The following is a 13,671-nucleotide window of genomic DNA, read 5'->3' on the forward strand; positions in this document are numbered from 1 at the left end:
AGAGAGGAGAGGGGTTGGGGGGTTACAGTAGCACTGTCTAGTAGAGAGGAGAGGGGTTGGGGGGTTACAGTAGCACTGTCTAGTAGAGAGGAGAGGGGTTGGGGGGTTACAGTAGCACTGTCTAGTAGAGAGGAGAGGGGGTTGGGGGGTTACAGTAGCACTGTCTAGTAGAGAGGAGAGGGGTTGGGGGGTTACAGTAGCACTGTCTAGTAGAGAGGAGAGGGGTTGGGGGGTTACAGTAGCACTGTCTAGTAGAGAGGAGAGGGGTTGGGGGGTTACAGTAGCACTGTCTAATAGAGAGGAGAGGGGTTGGGGGTTACAGTAGCACTGTCTAGTAGAGAGGAGAGAGGTTGGGGGGTTACAGTAGCACTGTCTAGTAGAGAGGAGAGGGGTTGGGGGGTTACAGTAGCACTGTCTAATAGAGAGGAGAGGGGTTGGGGGTTACAGTAGCACTGTCTAGTAGAGAGGAGAGGGTTGAGGGGGGGTTACAGTAGCACTGTCTAGTAGAGAGGAGAGGGGTTGGGGGTTACAGTAGCACTGTCTAGTAGAGAGGAGAGGGGTTGGGGGTTACAGTAGCACTGTCTAGTAGAGAGGAGAGGGGTTGGGGGGTTACAGTAGCACTGTCTAGTAGAGAGGAGAGGGGTTGGGGGGTTACAGTAGCACTGTCTAGTAGAGAGGAGAGGGGTTGGGGGGTTACAGTAGCACTGTCTAGTAGAGAGGCAGTGCAAATGCATCTGGTTGAAAACAACCACCCTCTTTCCTCCCCTCTTCTTAAATCCGTAGCGGTGCGATGGTACGACCCTGTCCTGTGCCCAGCGGAACACAGCAGTTCATTTCTGTCCTCCAGTAACCAACATTCACTCAGGTTTAAGAGACTCAGTCCAGGGAAGCTGCGAGGGCTGTGGTATGGGGGTAGGACCGATGGGGGGGGGGGAGGAGCAGCTTTCAGCCCAGCTAACCAGAATTCAAGTACTCCAGTGCCACCTCATAGCAGAACTTGTATTGATCCTGTGAATGAATGGTAAGAAGAGTACATAATCAATGACAGTTACTGGACTAGACATGGCTGAATTGACTTGGCCTTTAATTATTGCATTATAATGGCTGAGCGATTCACAATCACATTGTTATTATCTCCTTATTCAAAATGTAAACTGCAATTTTCTGGAGTTAAGTTCAATTGACTTTGGCAACACAACTTGTCGTATAAGTACCCATTAGCGTGTTGTAACTGTAGAATTTGTAGCGATGACCAGTGAACCACTATAAGGGTTTGGGTCTATATTCATAAATCGTCTCAGAGTAAGAGCGCTGATCTAGGACCCCCCCCCCCCCCGTCCATGTTATGTTATTCCTTATGATCTAAAAGAGAGAACTGATCCTAGATCAGTACTGGTTCTTACCAGTAAGTCGACCATGTTGGGTTTGTTGTTCCTCAGTGTTTTGACCGCGTGGAACACGTCGACCGAGCGCTGATGCCGGAGCATCTCGCACACGATGCTAATTGCACCGAACGTCCCGCTACGTCCTCCACCATTCCTGAGAGAGAGAAAGAAAATGAGGTAGGGTTGGATCATAGACCTAGATATTATATAAAGTCCATAAGAACCTGTCAGAATTGCAAAACGTTTCCACCCCCGAATTAAGTGTCCTTTGTCCAAGTTTTACAACATTATACCGGCTTTAAGTAATGTGTTACCTGAACAAAATGTAAGCTTCATGAATGAATAACATTATCAGTGTTGTATGGTGATTGGGACATGACATGTTTGACATAAAGCTTGGCTAAACTTCCCAACATCTCTTTCTGTGCTCGCTGTTTTGGATTTTGCCCTCTAGATGGCGCCACACTACTGCCAATCCACCACAACAAGAGGTGGCCAGGCCACCCGCTGATACTCAAGTGTGTGTGGAAATGGGTGAAAGTAAGGCGGTACGCCATATCGGTAAAACATGAGCCTATCAAAAATAATTTAAACAAAATGTCAAGAAAACTGTAGGCTATTACACCACTTTTTATCATTACCCCATGTCAGAGGCATGAATAATGAGCGAATAGACTTGCAAACGGGTGCTATAGCCTCCGCTCCAAAATGCGATGTGGTTTGACAAGAACACTGACATTTTGCTAAGGCAGAGATGAGTGGCCGACACTGACGCGTGCGGACAGCAGTGGATGCATAAATTCTGGCCTAATGACAATCGCCAAATGTCATTACACTTTTTAGTGTTTTGTGTAACATGTATTTTTCCATTCACCACTGTTTGGAGGCTGAAAATATGTTGTGAGTGGATGAACGTGCACGGTTAGCCTAGTAAAGGAGCCCTTTGAAGTGATTGTTTGACAATCAGATGAAAACATCATGACAGGTTGTGTTTATGCAACAATAAAAGGTAATAATAGTTCAATGACAAATCTTTACGACTAGACCCACAGAGATCCTATTGAATTAATAGGGATTATATATGTAATTCTATGATTAGGTCCATCAAATGTTTTGGTGCATAGGAGGTCCTGTACCGGGAATAAATTAATTTTACTTTCACCCCTGTGTGGAACATACAGCTGGCTCTCTAAGTAGTTAGTAAACTTCTCATGAAGAGCTGCTCTTCCTCAGAAACTCTCCAGGTTGGTCAACTTTACTGTCTGAAAAGCCGAAGAGCTTTTAAGAGTTGCAAGCTGAGAGTCACAAAATGTCACAAGAGGAAGCAGTTTGAGTTCAGTGTAGGGGAGAGTAGGGTAAGTTGAGCCATTTTGTACATTCAGCATCACTCCTTCAAGGGAAATATAGTATTCTTTCTAATTTGCTCAACTTGCCATTGGCTGAACTTACCCCGAGGCCATTGGCTCAACTTACCCCCGAGGCCATTGGCTCAACTTACCCCCGAGGCCATTGGCTCAACTTACCCCCGAGGCCATTGGCTCAACTTACCCCCGAGGCCATTGGCTCAACTTACCCCGAGGCCATTGGCTCAACTTACCCCGAGGCCATTGGCTCAACTTACCCCGAGGCCATTGGCTCAACTTACCCCACAGCCATTGGCTCAACTTACCCCACAGCCATTGGCTCAACTTACCCCAACTTACCCCACAGCCATTGGCTCAACTTACCCCAAGGCAAACATTTTGACTATATTATCCCACACAGCTACAAGGATGCATTTTCATGCTAGGTTTAGGACCTCATATAGACATTTACATTTGACATTTTTAGTCATTTATCAGACGCTCTTATCCAGAGCGACTTACAGTTAGTGAATACATATTTATTTTTTTATACTGGCCCCCCGTGGGAATCGAACCCACAACCCTGGCGTTGCAAACGCCATGCTCCATCAACTGAGCTACATCCCTGCCGGCCATTCCCTCCCCTACCCTGGACGACGCTGGGCCAATTGTGCGCCGCCCATGAGTCTCCCGGTCGTGGCCGGCTGCGACAGAGCCTGGATTCGAACCAGGATCTCTAGTGGCACAGTTAGCACTGCGATGCAGTGCCTTAGACCACTGCGCCACTCAGGAGTTAGAGACCCCAACTGATGTATAGAACAATCTTAAAACGATCTACTTTGGTTTAGATACAAGCATCATGAAACCTCTAACACAATAAATTCATTTGACTTTGTGAACAATCACTTTTTTGGACCTAAACTTGCTTATCACTTTTTTCATGTGGTGTCTTCCTTCACAGACTCAAATGAAATGATGGCCTCTTCCTAAATATTTGGTCAAACTAAACATTTTGTGTATGGTTTCCTAGAAACAAGGGTGGCTCAACTTACTGCCTTTTCTCAACTTACCCCACTCTCCCCTACGCATAAAACCGGTGTACTCCTCCTTCACAGGAGTCGCCTCTCTCAACTCAGGAGTTAACCTCTGTCAACCTCCACATTCCTCTGGCATTATACATAATTCCGGGGAATGTCCAGTCCCAAACGGCAGCCTATTTCCTATATAGTACACTACGGGGGGGTAATAGACAGTCAGATCAGGGGGATGGACACTTTTCTTTCTGACGTTTGTTTAGTGTGTGTGTTGTGTGGGCTGTTTGTCTCTGGTTAGTGTGTTTCGGCGCTTCAGCGCTTGTTTGTCAGCATCGTGTGTGTGTGCGCGCCTGTGTGTGACTGTGTGTGTGGGTTGCTCTGGTCGGGCGATTGGAATCTCTCCGGAGACTCTAACAATAAGAGTCACTTATGTTTTTTTTCTCCTGGACTCTCTGTCTTACAAAACGGACCAGTAACCCTGTTAAAGAGCACCAACCACAGAATACATCAACAAAGACCCTGTCATCCACACACACTGTCGTCCTCCTTCCCTCCACTTTCCAATCTCATTTCCCACACAACTAGGGCCTCTTCTCTCCTCCTCCTCTATCTCTCCCCTCCTCATCCCCCCATTTCTCTGAGTAAAGTGGGGCTGCTGAAGATAAGGAAGGGCAGATTGAGCGGAGGCAGAGACCCACCCAGAAGCCTCTCCCACTGGGGTTTTAAAAGCTAAATCTGGGCAGCATCGGGAACCACAAGCTCATTTTATTTGATTCTCTCCCTCTGGTAATTCAGCAACCTCTCTCCTCCATTTCTCCTATTTAGTAAGTGGAGATCACCTGGGACGGATTGCACATTTACATTCACACCGTGATGTCACACTGATTTGTCTGGTTAAAAAAGTAGACTTGGGCCAGACTAATGGGTCAAATATTGAGATAGATTGACAAACATTTTTGATCATTTTGAATTAAATATATACACACATACACATATACATATATATACATACACTGCTCAAAAAAATAAAGGGAACACTTAAACAACACAATGTAACTCCAAGTCAATCACACTTCTGTGAAATCAAACTGTCCACTTAGGAAGCAACACTGATTGACAATACATTTCACATGCTGTTGTGCAAATGGAATAGACAACAGGTGGAAATTATAGGCAATTAGCAAGACACCCCCAATAAAGGACTGGTTTTGCAGGTGGTGACCACAGACCACTTCTCAGTTCCTATGCTTCCTGGCTGATGTTTTGGTCACTTTTGAATGCTGGCGGTGCTTTCACTCTAGTGGTAGCATGAGACGGAGTCTACAACCCACACAAGTGGCTCAGGTAGTGCAGCTCATCCAGGATGGCACATCAATGCGAGCTGTGGCAAGAAGGTTTGCTGTGTCTGTCAGCGTAGTGTCCAGAGCATGGAGGCGCTACCAGGAGACAGGCCAGTACATCAGGAGACGTGGAGGAGGCCGTAGGAGGGCAACAACCCAGCAGCAGGACTGCTACCTCTGCCTTTGTGCAAGGAGGAGCAGGAGGAGCACTGCCAGAGCCCTGCAAAATGACCTCCAGCAGGCCACAAATGTGCATGTGTCTGCTCAAACGGTCAGAAACAGACTCCATGAGGGTGGTATGAGGGCCAGACGTCCACAGGTGGGGGTTGTGCTTACAGCCCAACACCGTGCAGGACGTTTGGCATTTGCCAGAGAACACCAAGATTGGCAAATTTGCCACTGGCGCCCTGTGCTCTTCACACATGAAAGCAGGTTCACACTGAGCACGTGACAGACGTGACAGAGTCTGGAGACGCCGTGGAGAATGTTCTGCTGCCTGCAACATCCTCCAGCATGACCGGTTTGGCGGTGGGTCAGTCATGGTGTGGGGTGGTATTTCTTTGGGGGGCCGCACAGCCCTCCATGTGCTCGCCAGAGGTAGCCTGACTGCCATTAGGTACCGAGATGAGATCCTCAGACCCCTTGTGAGACCATATGCTGGTACGGTTGGCCCTGGGTTCCTCCTCATGCAAGACAATGCTAGACCTCATGTGGCTGGAGTGTGTCAGCAGTTCCTGCAAGAGGAAGGCATTGATGCTATGGACTGGCCCGCCCGTTCCCCAGACCTGAATCCAATTGAGCACATCTGGGACATCATGTCTCGCTCCATCCACCAACGCCACGTTGCACCACAGACTGTCCAGGAGTTGGCGGATGCTTTAGTCCAGGTCTGGGAGGAGATCCCTCAGGAGACCATCCGCCACCTCATCAGGAGCATGCCCAGGCGTTGTAGGGAGGTCATACAGGCACGTGGAGGCCACACACACTACTGAGCCTCATTTTGACTTGTTTTAAGGACATTACATCAAAGTTGGATCAGCCTGTAGTGTGGTTTTCCACTTTAATTTTGAGGGTGACTCCAAATCCAGACCTCCATGGGTTGATACATTTTGATTTCCATTGATAATTTTTGTGTGATTTTGTTGTCAGCACATTCAACTATGTAAAGAAAAAAGTATTTAATAAGATTATTTCATTCATTCAGATCTAGGATGTGTTATTTTAGTGTTCCCTTAATTGTTTTGAGCAGTATATATATACATACATACATACATACATACATACATACATACAACTACCGTTCAAAAGTTTGGGGTCACTTAGAAATGTCCATTTATTTTGTCCATTAAAATAACATAAAATTGATCAGAAAAACAGTGTAGACATTGTTCATGTTGTTAATGGCTATTGTAGCTGGAAACGGCTGATTTTTAATGGAATATCTACATAGGCGTACAGAGGCCCATTATCAGCAACCATCAGTCCTGTGTTCCAATGGAACGTCGTGTTTGCTAATCCAAGTTTATTATTTTAAAAGGCTAATTGATCATTAGAAAACCTTTTTGCAATTATGTTAGCACAGCTGAAAACTGTTGTGCTGATTAAATAAGCAATAAAACTGGCCTTCTTGAGACTAGTTGAGTATCTGGAGCATCAGCAATTGTGGGTTCGATTACAGGCTCAAAATGGCCAGAAATAAATCATTTTCTTCTGAAACTCGTCAGTCTATTATTGTTCTGAGAAATGAAGGCTATTCCATGCGAGAAATTGCCAAGAAACTGAAGATCTCGTACAACGCTGTGTACTACTCCCTTCACAGAACAGCGCATATTGGAGAGGGAGGCCCCGGTGCACAACTGAGCAAGAGACCAAATACATTAGAGTGTCTAGTTTGAGAAACAGACGCCTCACAGGTCCTCAACTGGCAGCATAATTAAATAGTGGTGTTTTGCAGGTACTATTTAATGAAGCTGCCAGTTGAGGACCTGTGAGGCGTCTGTTTCTCAAACTAGACACTAATGTATTTGGAATAGCCTTCATTTTTCAGAACTTGAATAGACTGACGAGTTCCAGAAGAAAGTTATTTGTTTTGGGCCATTTTGACACACACACACACACACACATATATTCGAAGAATATGTTCATCCCCATTCCTAAGCTTAATAGCAAACCAAGAGGCAGGGCTGCTGTTTTGTTGTTTTTTCAAATTAAGAAGTGGGCCTTTAAATGGCGTTATGTTCATTATGGTTCATTATGATGACAGACAATGTTTGTGAGAGCACTGAGCATTGTCTGGTGGGCCTTCAGTATGTCACCCTTTACAGATGGCTGTCAGAAGGCAGGATGGAGAGACGCGAGGGCTACATCCTGATGGCTAGAGTGTAATTGATCACCATTAGAGGAGGACCGTGACATTTCACACTGTCCCATCAGAGTGGTCCAGTGTCACTATGATCCCGGTGGCATTTTGGGCAGCCATGTTGGACCAAAATTACCCATCTGATTGTTAGATCAAATACCCAAGATTCCCTTCTCTCTCCACCCATTCAGGAAGTACAGAGGTTAAAGGTCTACCGTCCAGTAGGTGTAGGCTGAGACATGACCGGTAGGTACTTACAGATAGGGCTACAAAGCTACCGGTCATTTACTAAAGTTACTGGATCTTCAGTCATTTTGGTAATTAACAGAAAATCTATGGCATTCTATCGTAACTTTGGTAATTCATACTTGAATAACTTTTTTTATTTGTATTATTGATTTATAGTAATTTTTTATACGTGTCTATATAGCCTAATTAATGAAAAAAAAGCATCTAATCAACAATGGCATTATTTTCAATTAACTCTGCAACTCTTCCAACTGTTTACATTTTTCCCAACTACCACCAGTTTGATTCCAAAACATTGACAAATACATATTGACATAGTGAAATAAATAAAAGTGTGTAAACATTTTTTTGGAAAGATATTTCATGCTGGCATGCTCATATTAAACACCAATGGTATTCACTAAATTGATGGTTTATATTTAGGATAATGCTTTACAGCTTTGTCATTCTATTTAAAAATCATCTTATTTAATTATTTCATATATTTGACATGTGATAAGGCCACACAAAGGGCCAGAGATAATTACAGACACCTGTGATCATCTGAAGTATCCAAAAGGGCCACTAGATGTCTTGTGATAGATTACATTAAATCCTTGAAAGACACCATCATTCTGGTAGTTAACTGGTAAACTTAGAAAGTTTCCAGTAATATACCCACACTTTGGAACCCTACTTACAGACAGTGCACCACGGTACGTCCCTCTCCCCCGTCATACTCCTCCTGCCACTTGTCCACCTGGCGGATGAGCTTGAGGAAGGAGCGCTTGGAGACGGGGGTGTCCCGGTACATGGGCCAGCCCAGGAACTGGAACTGCTGCACCATGCGATACCCATCCTGCGGCTGGAGAGAGATATGTGGACATGTTAGCATGACCGTGTGTGAGAAAGCTGGAGAGTGTGTGTGTGCGTTCTGTCTCTTACCCGTGCAGCGTTGTAGATGCGGAATATCCTGCTGATGATGTCCTCCTCCAGGTCAGCTGACACAAACTCCACCTGGATGGGCCCGTGGCGGTGCATACCGTTCTCCGGCCAGTACTGGGGACACAGCTGCACACAAACACACACTTATTACACACACATTTAAAATGAGACATTGAATAAACAGAGAAGTTGCTGACAATTGACAGCTTCGCTTTTTGCAATGACAACTGAGGCGTTTCATCTGAGAGACGAGTTTGCATTGTTTGAGGCTTGAGGAACAACTACTTTTGAGGTGAGAAGTGAGAATTGCTAAGGCTAACAATTGAGAATGTCACATTGACTACTAGGGACTTCCTAAAATTGGATTCTGTATTACGAGCAAAACACTTTCTATTGAGCCTAATCCAAAACAACAAATGAGATATAACACAATGACACAAACTAGGCCATTCCACCATAGCAGCGTACCCAGTTTGCCTTGCTACAGTCAGAATAGCGAATGAGATGCTACTGTAGCCACCCAGGGGGGCGGTGTTGCGGGGAAAAGCTGCCACACACTATTCTTTGATCCCTGCAACATTCTGACAGACAGGTCCCCAGGCTTGAGTGCCCAGAGTCCATTTGAGGCAGACCCCTTCCCCTCCTCTTTGAACGCTACTGGTATCTGCACTGGTCTGGTCTCCTTTCTATTGGAGGAATAACCAACTCCAGCCCTCAAGTGCCAATTGGACTTTTGGTAGTTGAACACACAACCAAAAACATTGCCCTCTGTTAAACTGCACTTTTGGACCATACACTTTGTTAAATTAAAAACAGAGTGCATTCGGAAAGTATTCAGACCCCTTGATTTTTGTCCACATTTTGTTACGTTACAGCCTTATTCTAAAATGGATTCAATAGTTTTTTTCCCCTCATCAATCTACAAAACATACCCCATAATGACTGAGCAAAAACAGGTTTTTAGAATCACTTTTACATAAGTATTCAGACCCTTTACTCAGTAATTTGTTGAAGCACCTTTAGCAGCAATTACAGCCTCAAGTCTTCTTGCGTATGACGCTACAAAGCTTGGCTAACCTGTATGTGTGGAGTTTGTCACATTCTTCTCTGCAGATCCTCTTAAGCTCTGTCAGGTTGGATGGGGAGGATTCCAGCACAGATATTTTGAGATCTCTCCAGAGATGTTCCATCGGGTTCAAGTCCAGGCTCTGGCTGGGCCACTCAAGGACATTCAGAGACTTGTCCCGAAGCCATGCATTGTCTTGGCTGTGTGCTTAGGGTCGTTGTCCTGTTGGAAGGTGAACCTTTGCCCCAGTCTGAGGTCCTGAGCGCTCCGGAGCAGGTTTTCATCAAGGATCTCTCTGTACTTTGCTCTGTTCATCTTTCCCTCGATCCTGACTAGTCTCCCAGTCCCTGCCGCTGAAAAACCTCCCCACAGCATGATGCTGCCACCACCATGCTTCACCGTAGGAATGGTACCAGGTTTCCTCCAGACATGACACTTGGCATTCAGGCCAAAGAGTTCAATCTTGGTTTCATCAGACCAGAGAATCTTGTTTCTCATGGTCTGAGAGTCCTTTAGGTGCCTTTGGTCAAACTCCAAGCGTGCTGTCATGTGCCTTTTACTGAGGAGTGGCTTCCGTCTGGCCACTCTATTATAAAGGCCTGATTGGTGGAGTGCTGCAGAGATGTTTGTCCTTCTGGAAGGTTCTCCCATCTCCACATAGGAACTCTGGAGCTCTGTCAGAGTGACTATCGGGTTCTTGCTCACCTCCCCGATCAAAACCCTTCTCCCCCGATTGCTCAGTTTGGCCAGGCGGCCAGCTCGTGGTTCCAAACTTCTTCCATTTCAGAATGATGGAGGCCACTGTGTTCTTGGTGGAGAATGCTGGAGAAATGTTTTGGTGCCCTTCCCCAGATATGTGCCTCGACACAATTCTGTCTCGGAGCTCTACGGACCATTGGAAACAGGTGCATCCTGTTTCCATTAGTGCTAGCCATCAAGCGAACGAAGCTGGTACCAGATGAGTTTTGCAATGGAGCCCTCTGTCTGGAGAACTAAATGAACGGTTCCAGCGCTGTATCTATTACGCTTTGTTTCCGGACAAACCGGATCACTCAGAGTTCCAATGCAGCAATTGTTTACATGCCAAGGATTATAGGCTTGAGGTGGCTTCCTTGATCACGCAGGTCGCCAGCCTACGTAAGAAACTGGGGAAAATGCAGAGTGGAATGTTTACATTTTCTACACCAGTTCGCGCTTGTTGGATGCATCGTCGCCTTGTCGTTATCCGACTGGCCGGTATTGCCCGGAGCTCCCCCATCTGATATCGGAGACGAAGGAGCACAGCATGAGGAGAAAGGCAATCAACGATGGTCGCATGTCACGAGCCATGGAAGCCGAAGACAGCGACCTCCCGCAAAGCAGTCTACACTCCCAACGAGAGGCCCGGAGCAGATACAAACAACGAATAGTTTTGGCGTTCTGGAGCCTGATCTACCTGCACCTTAGTCGCTAGGGGTACCTGTGTCTGCGGCCGCAGTGCCTACTACCACGATTTCGAAGTCGGCAACCTTCCGTCCCTGCTCTGGATCGAGCGGGGCTTCTCCATCTGTCGGACGCCGGGAGCAACGGGCTCAAGTTATGCTGCTTCTCGCCCATCCATAAAGGGTTCTCAGAATCCTGTGACGCGTGAGAGTGGGCGGATTTCCTCGTCCTTCTCGCAAGCCCTGATTTTGGTCAGCTCCAATGTCCTATCCCGGAGCTCGAGTAAATGACATTACTAAGCTGCTCCTGAATGTACTACGTCAGGACATGGAAATCGATTATATCGTAGTCCATGTGGGTTTCAATGACATTATGAAGGGCAGCTCTGAACAGTTGAAACTGAAGAGCTGATTGACTCTCTGCTAGACGCTAACAAAAAAAACATCATATCTGGCCCTGTGCCCTCTCTGAATCTTGGCATTGAACGCTTTAGCAGGATTCTTGTTCTTCACAACTGGCTACGTGATTATTGCAGCTCAATGGGTGTATCTTTTGTTGACAATTTCGATAGCTTTTGGAAACAAAACACGTTTTATAAGGAGGATGGGATCCACCCAAATAATTAGGGTTCCTGGATCCTTTCACAGCATTATAAGGCTGCGTTGAGACAATGACTTATCAATGACCCAAGCCCAGCTCAGCTAATCCCTACCATTGTGACGCAGAGTTGTCATAATTCTTCAGCAAATGTACATTACACCAGGGGCGTCAGTAAACACAATATAAGTAACCTAATTTATGTCCCTCTAACTGCCCTGAATGCCTCTGCTGATGCAGTAATCATGTGCTTAAGAACCAGATTTATACTGTTAGCACTAAGCCGGTGTGCCCTTGGAGGAGGTCCACAATGTGCAGCTCACCTTGCACTAACATAAAGAACATGAGCACATCTACTGCTGCTAAGCTTCCCAGTAAAGCAATAAAAACAAGTAAGCATCCCAGAAGAAAAGTGCTCAAAATAGCCCACGTTAACATATATAGCTTAAGACACAAGGTTCATGAAATCAATAATTTGCTAGTAACAGATGGCATTCATATTCTGACGATCTCTGAAACTCACTTTGAAAATACCTTTGATGATACAGTGGTAGCAATACAAGGTTATAACATTTACAGAAAAGATAGAAATGCCAATGGTGGAGGTGTTGCTGTTTATATATCAGAACCACATTCATGTGAAGATTAGAGAGGATCTCATGTTAAATACTGTTGAAGTAATATGGCTACAGGTTCATCTGCCTCACCTAAAGCCCATTCTGTTGGGAAGCTGCTATAGATCACCAAGTGCTAACAGTCAGTATGTGGATAACGTGTGAAATGCTTGATAATGTATGTGATATCAATAGAGAGGTATGCTTTCTGGGTGATTTAAATATTGACTGGCTTTCATCAGGCTGCCCACTCAAGAGAAAGCTTCAAACTGTAACCAGTGCATGCAACCTGGTTCAGGTTATCAGTCAACCTACCAGGGTAGTTACAAACAGTACAGCAACTAAATCATCAACATGTATTGATCATATCTTAACTAATGCTGCAGAGATTTGTTTGAAATCAGTATTCAAATCCATTGGATGTAGTGATCACAATATAGTAGCCATATCTAGGAAAACCAAAGTTCCAAAGGCTGGGCCTACTATTGTGTATAAGAGGTCATACAATAAGTTTTGTAGTGATTCCTATGTTGTTGAGTTAATGTAAAGAATATATGTTGGTCCGTGGTGGGTAATGAGGAGCAAACAGACACTGCACTTGACAAATTTATGAAATTGCTTATTCCAGTTACTAATAAGCATGCACCCATTAAGAACATGACTGTAAAAACTGTTAAATCCCCGTGAATTGATGAGGAATTGAAAAATGGTATGGTTGAGCGGGATGAGGCAAAAGGAATGGCAAATAAGTCTGGCTGCACAACCAATTGGCAAACGTATTGCTAATTGAGAAATAGTGTGACTAAACTGAATAAAAAGAAGAAGAAACTACACTATGAAACAAATATAAATGACAAAGAATGATAGTAAAATGCTTTGGAGCACCTTAAATGAAATGTTGGGAAATAAGGCAAACTCAGCTCCATCATTCATTGAATCAGATGGCTCATTAATCATAAAACCAACTGATATTGCCAACTATTTTAATGATTTTTTCATTGACAAGATTAGCAAACTTAGGCATGAGATGCCAGCAACAATTGCTGACACTACACATCCAAGTATATCTGACCAAATTATGAAAGACAAGCATTGTAATTTTGAATTCCGTAAAGTTAGTGTGGAAGAGGTGAAATAATTATTGTTGTCTATCAACAATGACAAGCCACCGGGGTCTGACAAATTGGATGGAAAATTACTGAGGATAATAGCGGACGATATTGTCACTCCTATTTGCCATATTTTCAATTTAAGCCTACTAGAATGTGTGTGCCCCCAGGCTTGGAGGGCAGCAAAAGTCATTCCGCTACCTAAGAATAGTAAAGCCCCCTTTACTGG

General features: G+C 44.9%; 1 protein-coding gene across 2 annotated transcripts in view; it reads right to left on the reverse strand.

Moving 5' to 3' along the window:
- Positions 1-613: 613 nt before the first annotated feature.
- LOC121549658 (receptor-type tyrosine-protein phosphatase mu-like) overlaps positions 614-13,671 on the reverse strand; it is a 294,543-nt gene continuing 281,485 nt past the window's right edge. For both annotated transcript variants that reach the window (XM_045210375.1, XM_041861450.2), the window contains 4 exons: positions 8,635-8,760; positions 8,391-8,554; positions 1,404-1,539; positions 614-1,008 (listed from right to left, as the gene is read on the reverse strand). In XM_045210375.1, coding sequence (XP_045066310.1) covers positions 955-1,008; positions 1,404-1,539; positions 8,391-8,554; positions 8,635-8,760 — 480 coding nt within the window. In that variant the 3' untranslated portion in view covers positions 614-954. The remainder of the gene's footprint in view (positions 1,009-1,403; positions 1,540-8,390; positions 8,555-8,634; positions 8,761-13,671) is intronic.

The sequence above is a fragment of the Coregonus clupeaformis genome, chromosome 34, assembly GCF_020615455.1.
Source record: "Coregonus clupeaformis isolate EN_2021a chromosome 34, ASM2061545v1, whole genome shotgun sequence".
In the NCBI taxonomy this organism is placed as follows: domain Eukaryota; kingdom Metazoa; phylum Chordata; class Actinopteri; order Salmoniformes; family Salmonidae; genus Coregonus; species Coregonus clupeaformis.